The sequence below is a fragment of the Ornithodoros turicata genome, unplaced genomic scaffold (assembly GCF_037126465.1).
Source record: "Ornithodoros turicata isolate Travis unplaced genomic scaffold, ASM3712646v1 ctg00001139.1, whole genome shotgun sequence".
Lineage (NCBI taxonomy): Eukaryota > Metazoa > Arthropoda > Arachnida > Ixodida > Argasidae > Ornithodoros > Ornithodoros turicata.
In genome coordinates, this window is record NW_026999476.1 from 63,089 (window position 1) to 77,746 (window position 14,658).

Below are 14,658 nucleotides of genomic sequence, written 5' to 3' on the forward strand. Positions count from 1 at the left end.
CTGTCCCTCAGCATGTTGTTAGCTACGAGCTTGCCGTACGTTGACTGCGCGCTTTGTGATTGTTTATAGCCGTTTTCTTCTTCATCGTCGTCTTTTCAATTTCAAACCACCAAGTCAAACAGGGGACACTTCTCGGAGAACTAAGGTAAGGCAGGCACACACGAACAATGGTAAAACACAACAGAACGCCGGTAAACCTGTTCCTGCAGGCTCTACCGGGAGACGCACCATGTCGAGGCGCTACATAAGCGGTGCCTCCTGAAGGAGAAAGGAAACTGTGACGCCGATGACACTATGGGCGGTATAAGTTTCCACCGTCTTCCTCGGGACCCCTTGAGGTGAGTTCCTATATATTATAAGTAGGTCTACGGCCGAGAACGGAGCTGAGTCACTTGGTTGAGGACGTGCAGTGTTTGCTGAAGTAAAATGCGTACCTCTCCCCCCGAGTTTTATTGAGAGCGGTGAAGTGAACATAGTGCAAGTTACATAAGATTAATAGCGTTTCAATGGTATCACCTGTTTTCCAGCTTTCAGTCTGTATGGACACTCCCTGGATAGGTCATCCTTCCACAGTGAGGTGGTAAACATGTAAATATTTAAGCATGTGGCTGCTGGGCTGCTTTCAACGAGGAGTTTTGCAGCGGTTTGCATGTACGGGACACAAAGGGCTGTGCTGCATGTGCTTACATGTACCCAATGCTAGCATGTTGATGGCTTGCTTTGCATGCTGATTTTTTCTTTTTTTTTTTGAACTCTGAATGTAGGGCATACAGGGTCAGGCTGCTGTAGCTAGTGCATGTTTTCGTGGCACAGCTTTGCATAATTCTTCAACAATAAAACTGCTTCGCAGGTACAAGGCGTGGCTGGAGTTTTGCAACCTGGAGGCGGATACGAGTCTAATTTCCATTCGCTCTAAGGTCCTGTGCTCCCAGCACTTCGCACCAGTTGCTTATTTGCGCACAGGAAGGCTTCGGTGGGATGCAGTTCCTACATTGAAGCGCACACTGCATGGCGTTGGTAAGTATAATACAAGTCGGTATGCTCAAGTTATCACATGAAAATGTTGTAACTCTAGAGGCAATTATTGTGAGTGCTACTGGTGGTTTACAGGAGGAAGTAGTGCCTACGCCAATCAGAGCAGACTTGAAAGCAGTGGGCCTTCAACGGAGGAACGTGTGCAAGCTGTGGTAGCCTGCGATGACGACAGCACAGGAGCAATACACCTTCACCAGATGAGTCATCCTTGCCATGCTGAAGGTATACTTGAGTAACGTAGTTGTTTGGTTGGCTAACTGTACGACATCATCTGCTTCATCAGAGTGTGGTACTGAAGAAAGTCAGCAACAGCGTGATCTGTCTCATCAGGACCATAGCTACGCACAACACGCACCAGCCTTGTCAACACAGAGCACTGTTGTCTCCCCACTAGCTGCAGTTGTCACTCCTCTGCCAGGAACGTCGTCTGGTGTACTGCGTGCAGTCTCGTCACCTCAGCACTTAGGAGGTATGTGAGGAATACTCTACCGCCATGAAGTCCGCAGACTTGTGAATGCTTTTTGATCACCATTTGCAGGTGGAAGTGGCTGGCATCCCCCCAAAGATTGCCCATCGTCCAGTAGTCTAGCAGCTCCAGCACAGCCAACAAAAGGCAAGCTGGATAACCTCCGCAAGAAAGTGCACCAGTTGCAAGCCCTGTGTTCAGCACCTGTGTTCATAGATACCTAGCATACATTTTCTATTTTGAATCTTCAGCAGTTTGCTATTCTTTGATACGTATTAGGTGTATCCGTGTGGAAGCCCCAGCCGTCATCCCATAATAAAGTTGTTGTTTGCTTCCCCTTGTATATAGATTCCTAGCATGGATTTTCTATTTTGGATCATCAGCAGTTTGCCCTCTCTTTGATATGCATTTAGTGTATACCTGTCTACATAGATCCCTAGTACGTAATTTTATATTTTGGATCATGTGCTGAGTTCGATAGTTGTGTGCACAACTGCCAGTATGTACGTGCAGTTATGTGCAGGGCTAAGCACTTTGTGCAGCTTAAAAAACCTACACCACGTAGCAAAATGTGCACAAAATAGCAGAAGCAGAAAACATTGTCAATGCTTTGACATGCCTTTAATACAAAAATGCTGTTGTAATCAAAGTAGTAGTCATGAACAGTGTGTATGCTCTGAACAAGGTTGTCATTGCTGGAAGCTGATAGTATTTTGGCTGTTTTGCAAGATAAAGTATCACAGACTTCTAAACTGAGCTAATGGACTTGTGCTTTCGAATTCCTCCATAGCATTCATTACGAATGCCAAAAACTGTTGGGAGACATAGCACCACACAGCATGCAAGTATCATATAATGTGACCCAAAAGTGCAAATATGTTCACTTCCGCCTTCTTGGTACGAGAGATATGTGGAAAGCTCCAGATGTGCATGGGGACAGCAATAGTCCTGGGCGCTATCTATGTTTGCTGGAATTTGTACATTATCTTTTTGTGCTTATTCACTACATAGGCTGTCACACTGGTTATTGCACATTATTCTGTCGTGGGTGTTTATACTGGAGTTGGACGGACTACATAATACTGTTTATACTGTATTTATACTGTTTACAATACCATGGCGAATTTACCTGTGATAAAAGAAAGCAAGCCCCCACCTGGTCTCCTGTGTCCTTTGTTGCACGCATGTCGCTAGTGTTAATTCATCTCTGTTCACAAATTGCTCATGAGCTTTTGCTCTTGGATTTGCTATCAACAGCGATTGTGACATTCTGCGGCTCGGCATCCCGGTGGAAAGAACGCGCTGCGCGAGCGCCTGGCACGCCCCGTGCTATACGTAACGGTGACGTACCACGTGACGTCCAGGTGACGTCATTATGACGAAATTTGTAGTGTGCCCCGCAACGGATGGATGGCGCTGACGGTCTTTATCATGGCCGCCCTTGAAGACGTGGTGGCCAATGCAAGCTGCGCTACCATTTATATGTACCTTGGTAGGCTTGTTTATCCGTGCATCCCCGTAGCCGTGCCGTGTGTCCGTCCATCGTAATACAGAGTTCGTACACTTTTTGGGTTAAACAGGAAGCGACGTTCACATCTCAGAGCTGTAGAACAAGATTGACACGTGTGGATAGATGAATGCAATGCATCCCCTGTTGCCGGCCCGTGAAAGAAAGCTTTCGTCATGGCGAGACCTGCCATGATGGCGTGAGCGCTGGCTGGAATCAGCTGTGCGCAAACATGTCATGTTTTTTGCAACGGACCCATTATGGCCACTCATTGAAGAAATGCAAACGGCTAATCACTACGTGCACATTTCGCTCTCGGTGAGAAATGGACCTTAAGAGCTTTCTTGATTCCTGTGTAGTCGTCGCGATACCCTTCTGTTTGGAGTTGTCAAAATCTGTGATAACTATGTATTTCGAATTGATATGTGTCATTAAACCTAATGCGATTTATTTTTCTCCGTTCTCGTCTGGTATTGTTGCCCTGGATGATTAGTATGGTTCGGTGAGGGAAAAGGAATACAAAGTAAACGAAGTGCGCGAGTGCAAACGCGCCATGGCTAATTATGCACTGCTTATTATTCATACTCCTGACGTCATCTCTGACGTCATTTATTTACAATCGCGGTTGTCCGCGCAACGGATGGACGGAGCTGACGGTCTCTATCATGGCGTCATTCTGAAGACGCAGGGCCCTATGGGAGTTTCGCTACCTGTCTATATATAGCTTCACTCTGGTACATACAGAGCTGGCAACTTCCAGGCAATCTCCCGTTGCTGTGACCTGGCTCCGATAAGCGCTCGACTGACGGCGAACATTGCAATCAGTACAGGGTCTGACCCATGTTATTTCGAGGGGCAGCAATATGTTGACATGCTCTCGCTTGTTGTCAACACCTGTAGAAACAAACTCGACAAAAAATATCTGGGGCTATCTTCGGGGCGACACTGCAACGTGTCTGTTTTCCACTAATATCTTTAAGATTATTGCACAAGTTTGCGATAAATCGCTGTTTGATGTGAGGTATAACGATAATCTGTGAAGTCCAGAACATCTAGGCTCGGCTTTTTACACGACATTGCGGCGCACACACAGACGTAAAAAGAAGATGGTGGAGTAGGGGATCTGTTTATTAAGAAAAAAAAGAAGAAAGGGGAATGACATATGGGGCTGTTCGCGGCTCCCAGGCTGGACGCTGCACCGGACATGGCCAGCTGAAGAAAAGGGTAAGGGGCAAAACAGACACGTTGTAATGTCGTCCAGAAGATTGCTCTCAGATTTTGTTTTTCGTCGAGTCTGTTTCCACACGTATTGAAAACAAGCGACATGTCAACAACCTGCCACCCATCGAAAGAACGTGGGTCAGTCCCGGTACTGATTCCGATGTTCGCCACCAGTCGAGGTCACGGCAACGGGAGATTGGTTGGAAGTTGCGAGCACTGCACATCCTTGAATTGAGTCAAACACATGAAAGACTGGAGCACCCCAGGAAAAGAATAGGCAGATGAGCAATTTTGAATTCTTTTTTTTTTTTCTTAACGAGAACTCCAGAAGTCGCGAGCTGCAGTTTTACGGTATAGCTATAGGCTTCCGACTTTCCAGTGTTTTCATCTGGCAATGGTCAGGAGGTGCTTGTCGTTTCAATTTCTCGACAATTTTGACTTTGTGGGAGATATACCTTTCGGACAACATCTAAAAAACCTCAAAACGTTACAGAAATTGAGGGCTCTGGTGGGCACCTCCCAATTTTTGCCAAATGAAAACACCGAAAAGTGCGAACCGTAAGTATATCGCACGGTTGCTCTCGAGTAATTTTACCCAAAGTAATATTTTTCAATAGTTCTACTTCTTCGACGGTCCTGCTAAACTTCCAAAACTGCATATCACATTACATAGGCGCCGACTCGCGAAAAGTTTCTGGAGGGGCCAAGCTACCACCCACCCTGATGGTCAGGCACCCAAACTCGACGCTCTCTATCACACAATGGCACTACAAAAAGGAAAGCGCACGTCCCGAAAGCAAACAGCAACCCAGTTTAACACGAAAAAAACTATTATTTTTTAAAAACAAATCTCCACTGCATGTCGTATTCCGTCTCCAAAGGGACCGCCTCTTTCCGCCTTCCTTCATGTCACTGCATGCACTCTTGCTCGCATAGCGTCAACGACCAGAAAGAAATGAAAATTTTAGGGCGATCTATGGAATTCATGCGACAGAAATGCGTTAGCATTAGTTACCCCCCCCCCCTGTTTTGCCCCTTTACCATGACCCCGTCTTGTGCGGAATGACATACACACAGTACAACCCAAAGCACCGCTAAAGCGTGAACCGCATGGCCCGAAAAGCGTCCGAATTCTTTCCGAACCGAATTCGGAACCGAACTTTTTTCGGAGAACAGAATTTCGGGCCGGATTCGGCCCGATCTGGCCAAGCCAGATTTCTCCTCCGAAATGGGAAGTGACGCCAACCGAAAAAGTATAAGCATCCAATGGCTATTCAGCCGGAAGGAGAACCATAGCAACGATGACGTAGCAATCGGGTCGACTGTTGCCGTGTGTGCGACTTCTACCCCTATGAATACAGGGATTATCTCATTGAGCTAGATGGTTGAAACACGATGTCCCCCATGGTCAGAAGTCTTCGGCCAAAATTCCGGGTGCACTGTAAAAAATTGCCGTAAATTTTAAGGTCAAAATCCAGTCTTTGCCGTAAAAAGAACAGGTATGCTACCGTAATTGGAAATACGGTCAAAGAAGTGTAATTAACACGGCACCACTGAAATATGCCGTAATTATGACGTTATCATCGTAAATAAGACGGTAGTGTGTCCGTAATCCTGATTACGGTCAAATAGCTGTATATTTTACGGTAGTCCTCCATACTGTCACATTGCTTTCCAGTATCTGAAATTGTGCTACGCTTGCTGGAAACAGTGAATGTTAATAAATGGTTGATTGCAGTACATGTATACATGCATATGGTGCCATAGCGTTGCTATGCATTGTATTTCATTAGATGCCAATTTCATACTTTAATAACTTTCATATCTGCTGCTGTACGTTCACACCTCGGGATGTCTTACAAACAGTGGATATCATTGTTTAGCATAATGTGTGCTCGAAAGACAAGATCACACGAAAAACAGACACGAGCAGACGGGAGCGTTTACTGTTCAGGATATTTAATATGACAAAGTACACCTGTGCAGCGTGTACTAGCGACAGAAACGCAACGACAGTAGGGCCCAGCCTACACTGCCAGCTTCTTCACTACAAAGGCTACTTACGCTGGGAACAGCACGACGGATTTCTAATAAACAGAGAGATTAAATAAACGGACAGAAAAATTCGTGCCAAAAAGAAACAGAACAGGGCTGCAGCGCGCAATGTTGCCGGCAGCAGTGTAGCCGCGTCGGCGGCATTTGCAGAGTCAACGATGGCGAAGGGCGCACACATCGTCATCGCCAACGTCATTTTCAAATTGACGACGGCGTTTGCAAATGGCGACGGGGAAGTCGATGCAAGTTACATGTGTCCAAATGCAGCGGGTTTCAGGTATGTATAAAGTGTTATTGTGTCGCAACACTCACCTCACATTGCGCTCTGATCATATTTCGCATTGCCGAAAGGTGTATCCGCAGCGCACGTTCAATTATGGCATGATTGCGTCTTCCTTACTAGGCACAACGGGGGCGCCTCACGGAGCAGATTAGAAGTTCAAATTCCGCTGGCGGAGCAAAAATAAACGTACTGTACTCCCACAAGACGCGTACTTTCGGCTTATTGCACGCGAAAAGGAAAATGATCCTGTGTACTATTTCCAGGCACCGTTACTTGAATCCGCTGCCGGCTATAAGAAATTGAGCAAGCTCCGTGCGCATATGCCCACTGATGTAACCTGGAGGTAAGATATCGTGCTGATGTGTTAGATTTACTTCTTTGTCCCACTTCAGTGCTTCAAGACCCTGAATGCTAAATAGTTCTGCTGTAAATTTTGTATCCTAGGTGAAAAGATCTAAGAACATGCGTGTAGGACATATGATGTGCTTCATATGCGTATGTACTTGTCGATGTGGTGTTACTTGTACGATGTCGTTATTGTTGAACATGTTTTACGTGTTCTTGACGCCTGCCTAATTTGTTCGGTTCCAATCTGCTCCAGCACGGTGGTCACTTCTGGGCACACCATCCTTCCTGGCCAAGTCGTGTGGAAATCCAAGACACGCTTGGCCTTGGATCACTTGCTGAAAGAAGACCCAGGAAGGGCATCTCTTTTGCATGGTTTCTCGTGACACAGAGTGAGTATTTCAGTTTTTATCATCAATCGGTCTTGCATCACCTTATCTTTTCAATCCTTCACTCTACAACAGCACTTTTCAACTAGAAACTGATATTATTCCGGCTTATTTTATTTAGCCGTTTGTACCGCCGTTCGTTGGTGACTGTAACACATGCTTGTAGTGTTCATAACTTAAATGTCACACGTATGTCTCGAAAGGTAGAACATAAGGAGCTGGTGTCCCTTATAACTCCACATGAAATTAGGGTATTGTTGGGTTGGCATGCTGCTTGTCCACCCTTGAACATTAGCATTCCTTTGCGATTGAAATCGCGTTTTTTTACCCACTTAGTATTTGAGGCAATAAGTGCATAGCAGGGTGGATAATGTTCGGTGTCCCTCTGCTTATGTTTTGTCGGAAACAAAGTCGTTGAGTAAAGCTACTGGTCGCTGGCTAGTACATGTAGCTGCGTATCTTAATATATATTGAGAGCTTCTGTTTCCCCCGAGCAGTAAGAAAGTGTAGTACCCTCTGTAAGGCTGGTACACCGCGATGCTGTGCTCTGCTCATAGTATTTATTCCTCTACAATGCAAGAAGCATTACAGTAGTAAAGGAAGTCCGCTTTGGTCACAAAATGTTATACTGGTGTGACGTAATTGCAGTGTGCTGTTTTATAATGATTTGTGGGCAAAATCAATGCGAGGCAAATGGGGAGGTGGTTCCAATCATACCAGCTCCGGTGGCGCAGCGGTAACGCGTGCGCTTGGAGACTGGGAGGTCCGCGGTTCGAATCCGCGGGCCGGCTGTGCCGTCTGGGGTTTTTCCTGGGTTTCCCTCAGATGTGTAATAGGCGTATGCCGGCACAGTTCCACTGAAGTCGGCCCATGGACGCAGCTATCCTCCCCCCAAGCGGATTCCGCTCGGTCTTCCACTTCACCCTTTCCTCTCCTCCTCTCCACCACCTTTCCCTTCCCGAGAAACATGCCGCCTAATCAGGCAGGCAGACCTCTCGGGTTCCTCCCAACGACCCTCCTCCTCCCTCCTCCTGGTTCCAATCATGATTTGTGCGCGGAACAAAGTAATCAGTGTTTGATTCAACATCGAAATTGTGTGCTCTCTCTCCCTTTTTTTTCGGTGATGAGTAGTACAGGTGCGGGACGTGCATGTGGCAGTATGAAGGACATTAGGGTGCAGCGAATTTATGTGGTACATATTTTATGAAAAGAACACTGCTCTGCTGCATGGTGATATTTGTGCAGTGATTTGCTATAAACTAACCATCTCATTCCTGCATACATCACCCGTGGCACTAGTCATTAAAAGTAAAAATATACTTGCTTCACCAATGGTGTTGCTGATTCTTTCATTTAACACATAACTTGTGATTGGAACTACCTGTTGAATTGCTTGGCATGTATTTCGTGGAATAATCTCAGTGACATTTGTGACTCAAGCATGGTTATTTTGCAACAGAACATTTTCTTCTTTACAACAATTTTAGACCACATCTGTAATGGCAAACACTCTAACAGCATTACGTCTTCATACAGTCACTCCACACAAAATCATCAATATCTAACAAGATTTAAACCAATATATGTACTACCCAAATATGAGTGATTTAAGGTCTTTATGACCAGTATAAGACCTTGAGATATTTCTTCACCTGCATTGGAAAGTACTCAGCCAGCACCATAAAGGTGTGAGAGAGAGAGAGATTATGCGTTTAATGGCACAAAGGCCATAGAGCGCCAAAACTATGGTGTCTCTACTACAGTTTTTCCGTCCATTTTAGTCTAACTGCCATCTGAATTAGTCAGGTGCCACCTGAAATAATCCGAGCTCCATTCAATTTAATCTGGGTGTCATCTGAAAAAATCCAGATGCTATTGAGTTTAATCCAGGCGCCGTCTGAATTAATCCATGGTGTTTTTAAGCACCGTGTACTCACACGAGGGACATCCCCGCAGAATATTCTACAGACATGTAGTGCAAGGTAAAATGCTGCTGATGGGACTTAAATTCTGCTGCGTCTTATGTTGAGCATTCGCACGGCGCTGAGATATTGAACGTTAAAGCGGAAGCATAGCAGAAGACACCATTGGTCATGTCGTCTGCTACAGAATATCTTCTGACTGAGCTGCAGGATATTCCACATGGTTAGAAGAGCACGAAAAGGCATGACTCACATAGCAGATGACACCATTGGTCCTGTCGTCTGCTACAGAATATCTTGTGACTAAGCTGCGGGATGTGTTTCCGTGCTCTTCAAACCGTAACACGAAAAGCGGTTAGGAGCAACTAAGATTTATTTGAACAAGAACTTTCGTGCAAGAGACTGCACTTCTTCAGGTTGTGTAACCTGAAGAAGTGCAGTCTCTTGCACGAAAGTTCTTGGTCAAATAAATCTTAGTTGCTCCTAACCGTTTTTCATGATACGTGTGTGATTCCCTCTTCGCGGGCTCCTTGGCAGTGTTTCTCTTTTTTTTCCCTTTTCGACGTATCTCTTCAAACCGCAGAGAATATCCTGCGGCAGAGTCACAAGATATTCCTTTGCAGAGGACAGGAACACTGGTGTCGTCTGCTGTGAGAATCATGCCTTTTCGCGTTCTGCTAACTGCGCGGAATATCCAACAGTTCAGCCAGAAGATATTCTGTAGCAGACGACAGCACCAGTGCCATCGTTTGCTATACTTCCGCTCCAACTCCCAATATCTCAGCGTCGTGCGTATGTTCCACATAAGACACGGCAAAACTTCAGTCCCATCAGCAGTTTTTTTTTACTTTTTCGTCCCCTAAAATACTCTACGAAGATGTCCCTCGTGTGAACACACGGTTATAGTGCTTAAAAACACCATGGATTAATTCTGATGACACCCGGATTAAATTGAATAGCATCTGGATTTTTTCAGATGGCGCCCGGATTAAATTGTATGGCGCTGGGATTATTTGAGATGGCACTTGGACTAAAATCGACGGAAAAACCTGTAGTGACACCATACTGAATGTGTAAGGTGCAGTGGTGTGTGCATGTGGAGCTGTATTCCAATGGTAGCGGCTGCCGTACTACATATCCTGCATTTTCTTTCTTACAGGAGTATACCATGTATCAGCCCTGCAAGGGCAGCAAGCTGATGAACCGAGCCACAACCTACGAAGTTCTGGGGATTGTTTCGAAAACAGCAGAAGTGTAAGGGAACGTTTTACTTGGTAACCAGATACACTTAATGTAATTTGCAAGTCTAAGATGTTGTTTTGATCGCTGCAGATTCAACCACACTTCACAGATTTTTCCACCCTTTCTCTCTATGTACAATAAATGCTCGATCCTCTACTCTATGAGTTGTGTCATACATTGCTGCATGACTTGCAATTCCATTAAAGGAAGACACACACAATTACACATCCTATGGTGCTGTTCCCACATTTGTGGGAATCAATGCACTCCACACTTCAACCAAAAGCCGACTCTCTCAGGTGGTCGTGAAAATTACGGGAAAGAGCCGGCAACATAGCTGACATTAAAATCCCTGTAAATTTTACGGCTACATTTTTTGTAATACACCGTAATTTTCACGGGGAAAAACCAGCATTCTGGTTACATGAATATTGCAGTAAATTTAACGGCAGTACTTCTCCTGAAGTGGCCGTCATTTTAACGGGAAAAGTCCGGCAACATAGCTGCCATTAAGATATACGTAAATTTTACGGTAGTTTTTTTACAGTGTGCATTTCGGTAGCATGCGGTGATGCACAGAAAAAAAGTTCGGTCCCGATTTCGGTTCGGACAGTTTTCGGACAGTTTTTCGTGCCATGCGGTTCAGCCTTAAAGGAGCATGGAAAGGAAATTTGAATGGCTGAAAACCGTTTTTAATTTGTCAAGCAGTGTGTAAAAATCATTCTCGTAAAATATCTTGGCTGAACAATGTTTAGTTACAACGCAATTCGATTTATAAAATCGCTCCCGTGGCGGGAGGCTCGCGCGCTCGAGCCACAAGCCACTCCCCATAGACTGTGACGTCAAACGTTAAAAGTGCTCTCATTCGCTACGGAAAATTCGTCTGCTTCGGGCACGGCATGCTCCTTGTTGACAGCGGTTCAGTATGTTCTGTTTGTTTGAGGCATAAAACAGAGGTGAAAACGAACAATAAAACATTACGCTCGTAATGGTAACGCGATTGTGTGTCCTATAGTCATTGTTTTTGTTTATTATATACGTCTCCAACTAACGAAAAGTGCCAGCGTCTCACATGAGGCGATACGCAGGGTGGCGGTTCGTGCTGTTCGCGAAGCGATGCAATATAACGTGGCTCACCTCGTATTCGTTCCTGGAAAACAAGACAAACAAAGTGCGTTCTTTCTGTTTGCAACTTATTGAACTAGTTCAACGATCGCAACTTCTACTCGCACTGCACCTGAACGTCCCCATTCCCTTTTGGAGGAGTGCTGACCTCAATCCACACGCGAGTTCCCGATTTTGTTGCACTGGGTGTCTTTGCCGTGCAACCGAAAAGAATCAAAGAAAGTTCACTGGCGGCAGACTGATCAGACGACCAATGTCCCAACGCCATGTTCTGTAAAAAAAGAAAAAAAAAACAGAACCGTTTCTGATGCGCATGCGCCTCTTGGCAGAACAACGCGCGCGGAAGGCGCCCGCCGTCACCTTGACAGTTGCTGGTGTCAGATCGCAGCCGAGGTCACCTGCGAGCCCTAGGAGTGGACGCAACGTAGAACGTCACGTCGTGACGGAGGTGCCCGTCATTTCTCACGTGTCTTCCACAAGAGTAGGAGAGAGCTCTCCGCACTCGTGAGAATCAATCGACTGCTGCGCGCGATATTTTTCTGCTACGCTTATATTTCTTGCGTGAAAACTTTATTTAGTGATCGGACATTCCATCACGATCAAAAACTAATTTTTTTTTCTCGGTCTTAGACTGCTCCTTTAACAGGACTACGGAACGCGCGACACGTGTCAGGACTTGCCCGGGAGGGAAGCGCATCTGGAGTCGACGAGCGCCAACTGTGCATGGCTGCACAAATCGGAGCAGCGAGGCGAGCGACTTGCATGTTTCAACTTGCGTGCGCCCGTTGCATTCCCTTGCGTGTAACCGTAAGGCATTGTTTCGGTGGTGCTTTGAGGTACAGCTCGAGGCAGAGTTAACTGGAACGACACTCCGACCGGCGGGGCGGGAAGAGAGCCACCCTAGCGGCGTTTAGGAGAAATATAGGCAAAGAGTGTTTCGACTGCCCCACGTGTGCTGCGGGGATGTCCGCCTTGCTATGAGCTGTTGACTCGGCATTGCCCACAACTGTGGTTATTACCGCGTCGTATGTTTGGGTTTGCGGCGATTATGTAAAGGTGTATGCTGGCCGACATCGCACGGATGCGATGCTGTTGTTCTCATGGAAACACATGAAGATGGACAGCAAATACAATAAATTTGACACGACATCTTCATTTCTTTTATCACAATGCTGAAAATGTATCAATGAGATAACGGCATTGTATCCAGGGTGTTGAACCGCAAAAAAATACGGGTTCGGGTTCGCGTTGCTTGGATTTCGTTCCGGATCGGCAGCGCCAAAAATCGAACCGGTTGAACGCTTCCGTTTTATATCTCACATAAAACCGCTTTTATCAGAAAATGCGCGGCTAATAGCTTATTACTGCTGTTGTCTGCATTGACGTTTTTAGTGGCCAGGTGCTCCTTTAGCGAGAGAAAGGAGAAATCGATGAGCACATGCAACTAGCGTCCACGCTGATGAAGTGGTGTAGTCGTGCTACTCTCTTTTCCCACAATCGATTTTTTCACACGCACACTGCCAGCAAGATACACTCAAGAAAGCGAAATAAGATGGATATCATTTTACATAGACGACGGTATTTGTTGGTGTTGTTGCGAATCGATCTGAAACCGTACTGAAACATGCCGAAAATGAGTCTCCCAGCTTTGCTCTATCCGAGGTCACAGCAGTGTACCAGTTAATCCACAACACAAAGGCAATGTGTCACGACACAATTGCACTACCAGGAAGCACGACTACATTTATTTTTCAAACCACCACCAATCATACAGGCACCGTTCAGGAAACACACCGTTCTGCGTATGCTCCTCTACTTCTCATGTTTCTGACTTGTTTAATTTTTACTGCTCACGTATAAAGGGAAACGTTGGGCGCTTGCTTAAAGGGACGGTCTCGTACCCCCTGCCCCTCCCATAAAGTGTACCGTTCGATTGCCCTTTGTTGAAATTGGAATACTGCAAATTTACCCGACAATGCACATCACGGTTATTAAATAATCGAATTATATTGATAAAGATTGCAGAGCATGCCGCGATCTGTGTTGGCAACAATAAGAACAGCTACGTCGCAAGGTGGGAAAGTTCGTCATAGGATACAGAAATCGTCTGCTTTTGCGCGCGCTAGTGCACCGGCGTGAGCAGACGGCTTTCAGAAGTGGCTGGGGACAGCGGCAACTCTCGTACATTTTCTTTCAGTTCTCAGGCGAAAAACGCACATCTAAAAAGTGTACCACATGGTGGTTTAGAACAACTATGTTAATCCTCAGAGACAAGTCAAATGTCGCAGGACAACCTCACCCACAATCACAAATCTGAAGTCGCCGCATGAAATACTCGCGGCAAGAAAACACAAGACTTAGCTTCGACGTATCTGATTATGCACCACATTATCGGAGACCCCACAGTCAATGCACGGACTACATTCTCCGCTCGCAGAGATACATGTTTGAGTGTCCCCATTTCGAGAGCAAAGGACATGACTCAACCCAAGTTCCTTCTGCAGGTTCAAATTTCCCTGACAACGGCGACGTCATGCGCGACGTTGCATGAGAGTGAAGCGCAGGTTTCGTCGTCTGCTATTACGGCGCCGTCTGCTAAAGCGGCGCCGCATGAGCGACTTTTTCTTTAGCCTTTCTAATATTTCAGTCTCATTTCGAGCTCTTCTTCTCAATAGACCTCTACCTGTTTGTAAACAAATGACGTCATAATGTCCGACAGCGCCACGAGTTTGGTAGAGTTGAACTACGTTCAAAGCTAGTGGCGAACAAGGTCGCGCCCGAAAGCCACGGCCTTGAGGGGATTACGATGGTCTCTGAAAAGGACGCGACCTTCGGTCCTACTTTTCTTTCAATGGGAGGCAGCGAACAAGTGCCCGTTCGTGGAACCCAGTTCTCCCCTTCCGATCTGTTTTGGTTTCGGTGTGTCTACCAACGTCATGATGACGTTTCTCGGGTAGAGGTTTATATGACATGAGCTTGTGTGCTTGAAATTCTAAGTGGCCTTTTCACTGTGCCATTTCTGTGACAGGTGCTGTTGTACAGTCTGGCAGCAAATTTCAATCAGGTCT

The 14,658-nt window shown here is 45.9% G+C and overlaps 2 protein-coding genes across 6 annotated transcripts in view; one reads left to right on the top strand and one right to left on the bottom strand.

Annotated features, from left to right (window-relative positions):
- LOC135376508 (actin nucleation-promoting factor WASL-like) overlaps positions 1 to 14,658 on the bottom strand; it is an 85,807-nt gene that overhangs the window by 19,875 nt on the left and 51,274 nt on the right. The gene's annotated exons all lie outside the window — the stretch shown is intronic.
- Positions 69 to 1,751, top strand: LOC135376509 (uncharacterized). 5 transcript variants are annotated; one of them, XM_064609020.1, is made up of 7 exons: positions 69 to 145; positions 210 to 338; positions 528 to 580; positions 851 to 1,017; positions 1,111 to 1,257; positions 1,319 to 1,504; positions 1,574 to 1,751. In XM_064609020.1, the coding sequence occupies exons 3-7, from the start codon at positions 540 to 542 to the stop codon at positions 1,723 to 1,725; spliced, it is 693 nt and encodes a 230-aa protein (XP_064465090.1). In that variant the 5' UTR covers positions 69 to 145; positions 210 to 338; positions 528 to 539; the 3' UTR covers positions 1,726 to 1,751. The 5 variants fall into 5 exon arrangements, with proteins under 5 accessions (XP_064465090.1, XP_064465091.1, XP_064465087.1 ...); XM_064609021.1 differs by having other exon boundaries at positions 528 to 577; XM_064609017.1 differs by having other exon boundaries at positions 210 to 580.

Coding starts and splice junctions, on each gene's coding strand:
- LOC135376509 (XM_064609017.1), top strand. CDS start 507: ATGGTATCACCTGTTTTCCAGCTTTCAGTCTGTATGGACACTCCCTGG. Junction 1,018..1,110: donor GCGCACACTGCATGGCGTTG/GTAAGTATAATA, acceptor GGTGGTTTACAG/GAGGAAGTAGTGCCTACGCC. Junction 1,505..1,573: donor GTCACCTCAGCACTTAGGAG/GTATGTGAGGAA, acceptor CACCATTTGCAG/GTGGAAGTGGCTGGCATCCC.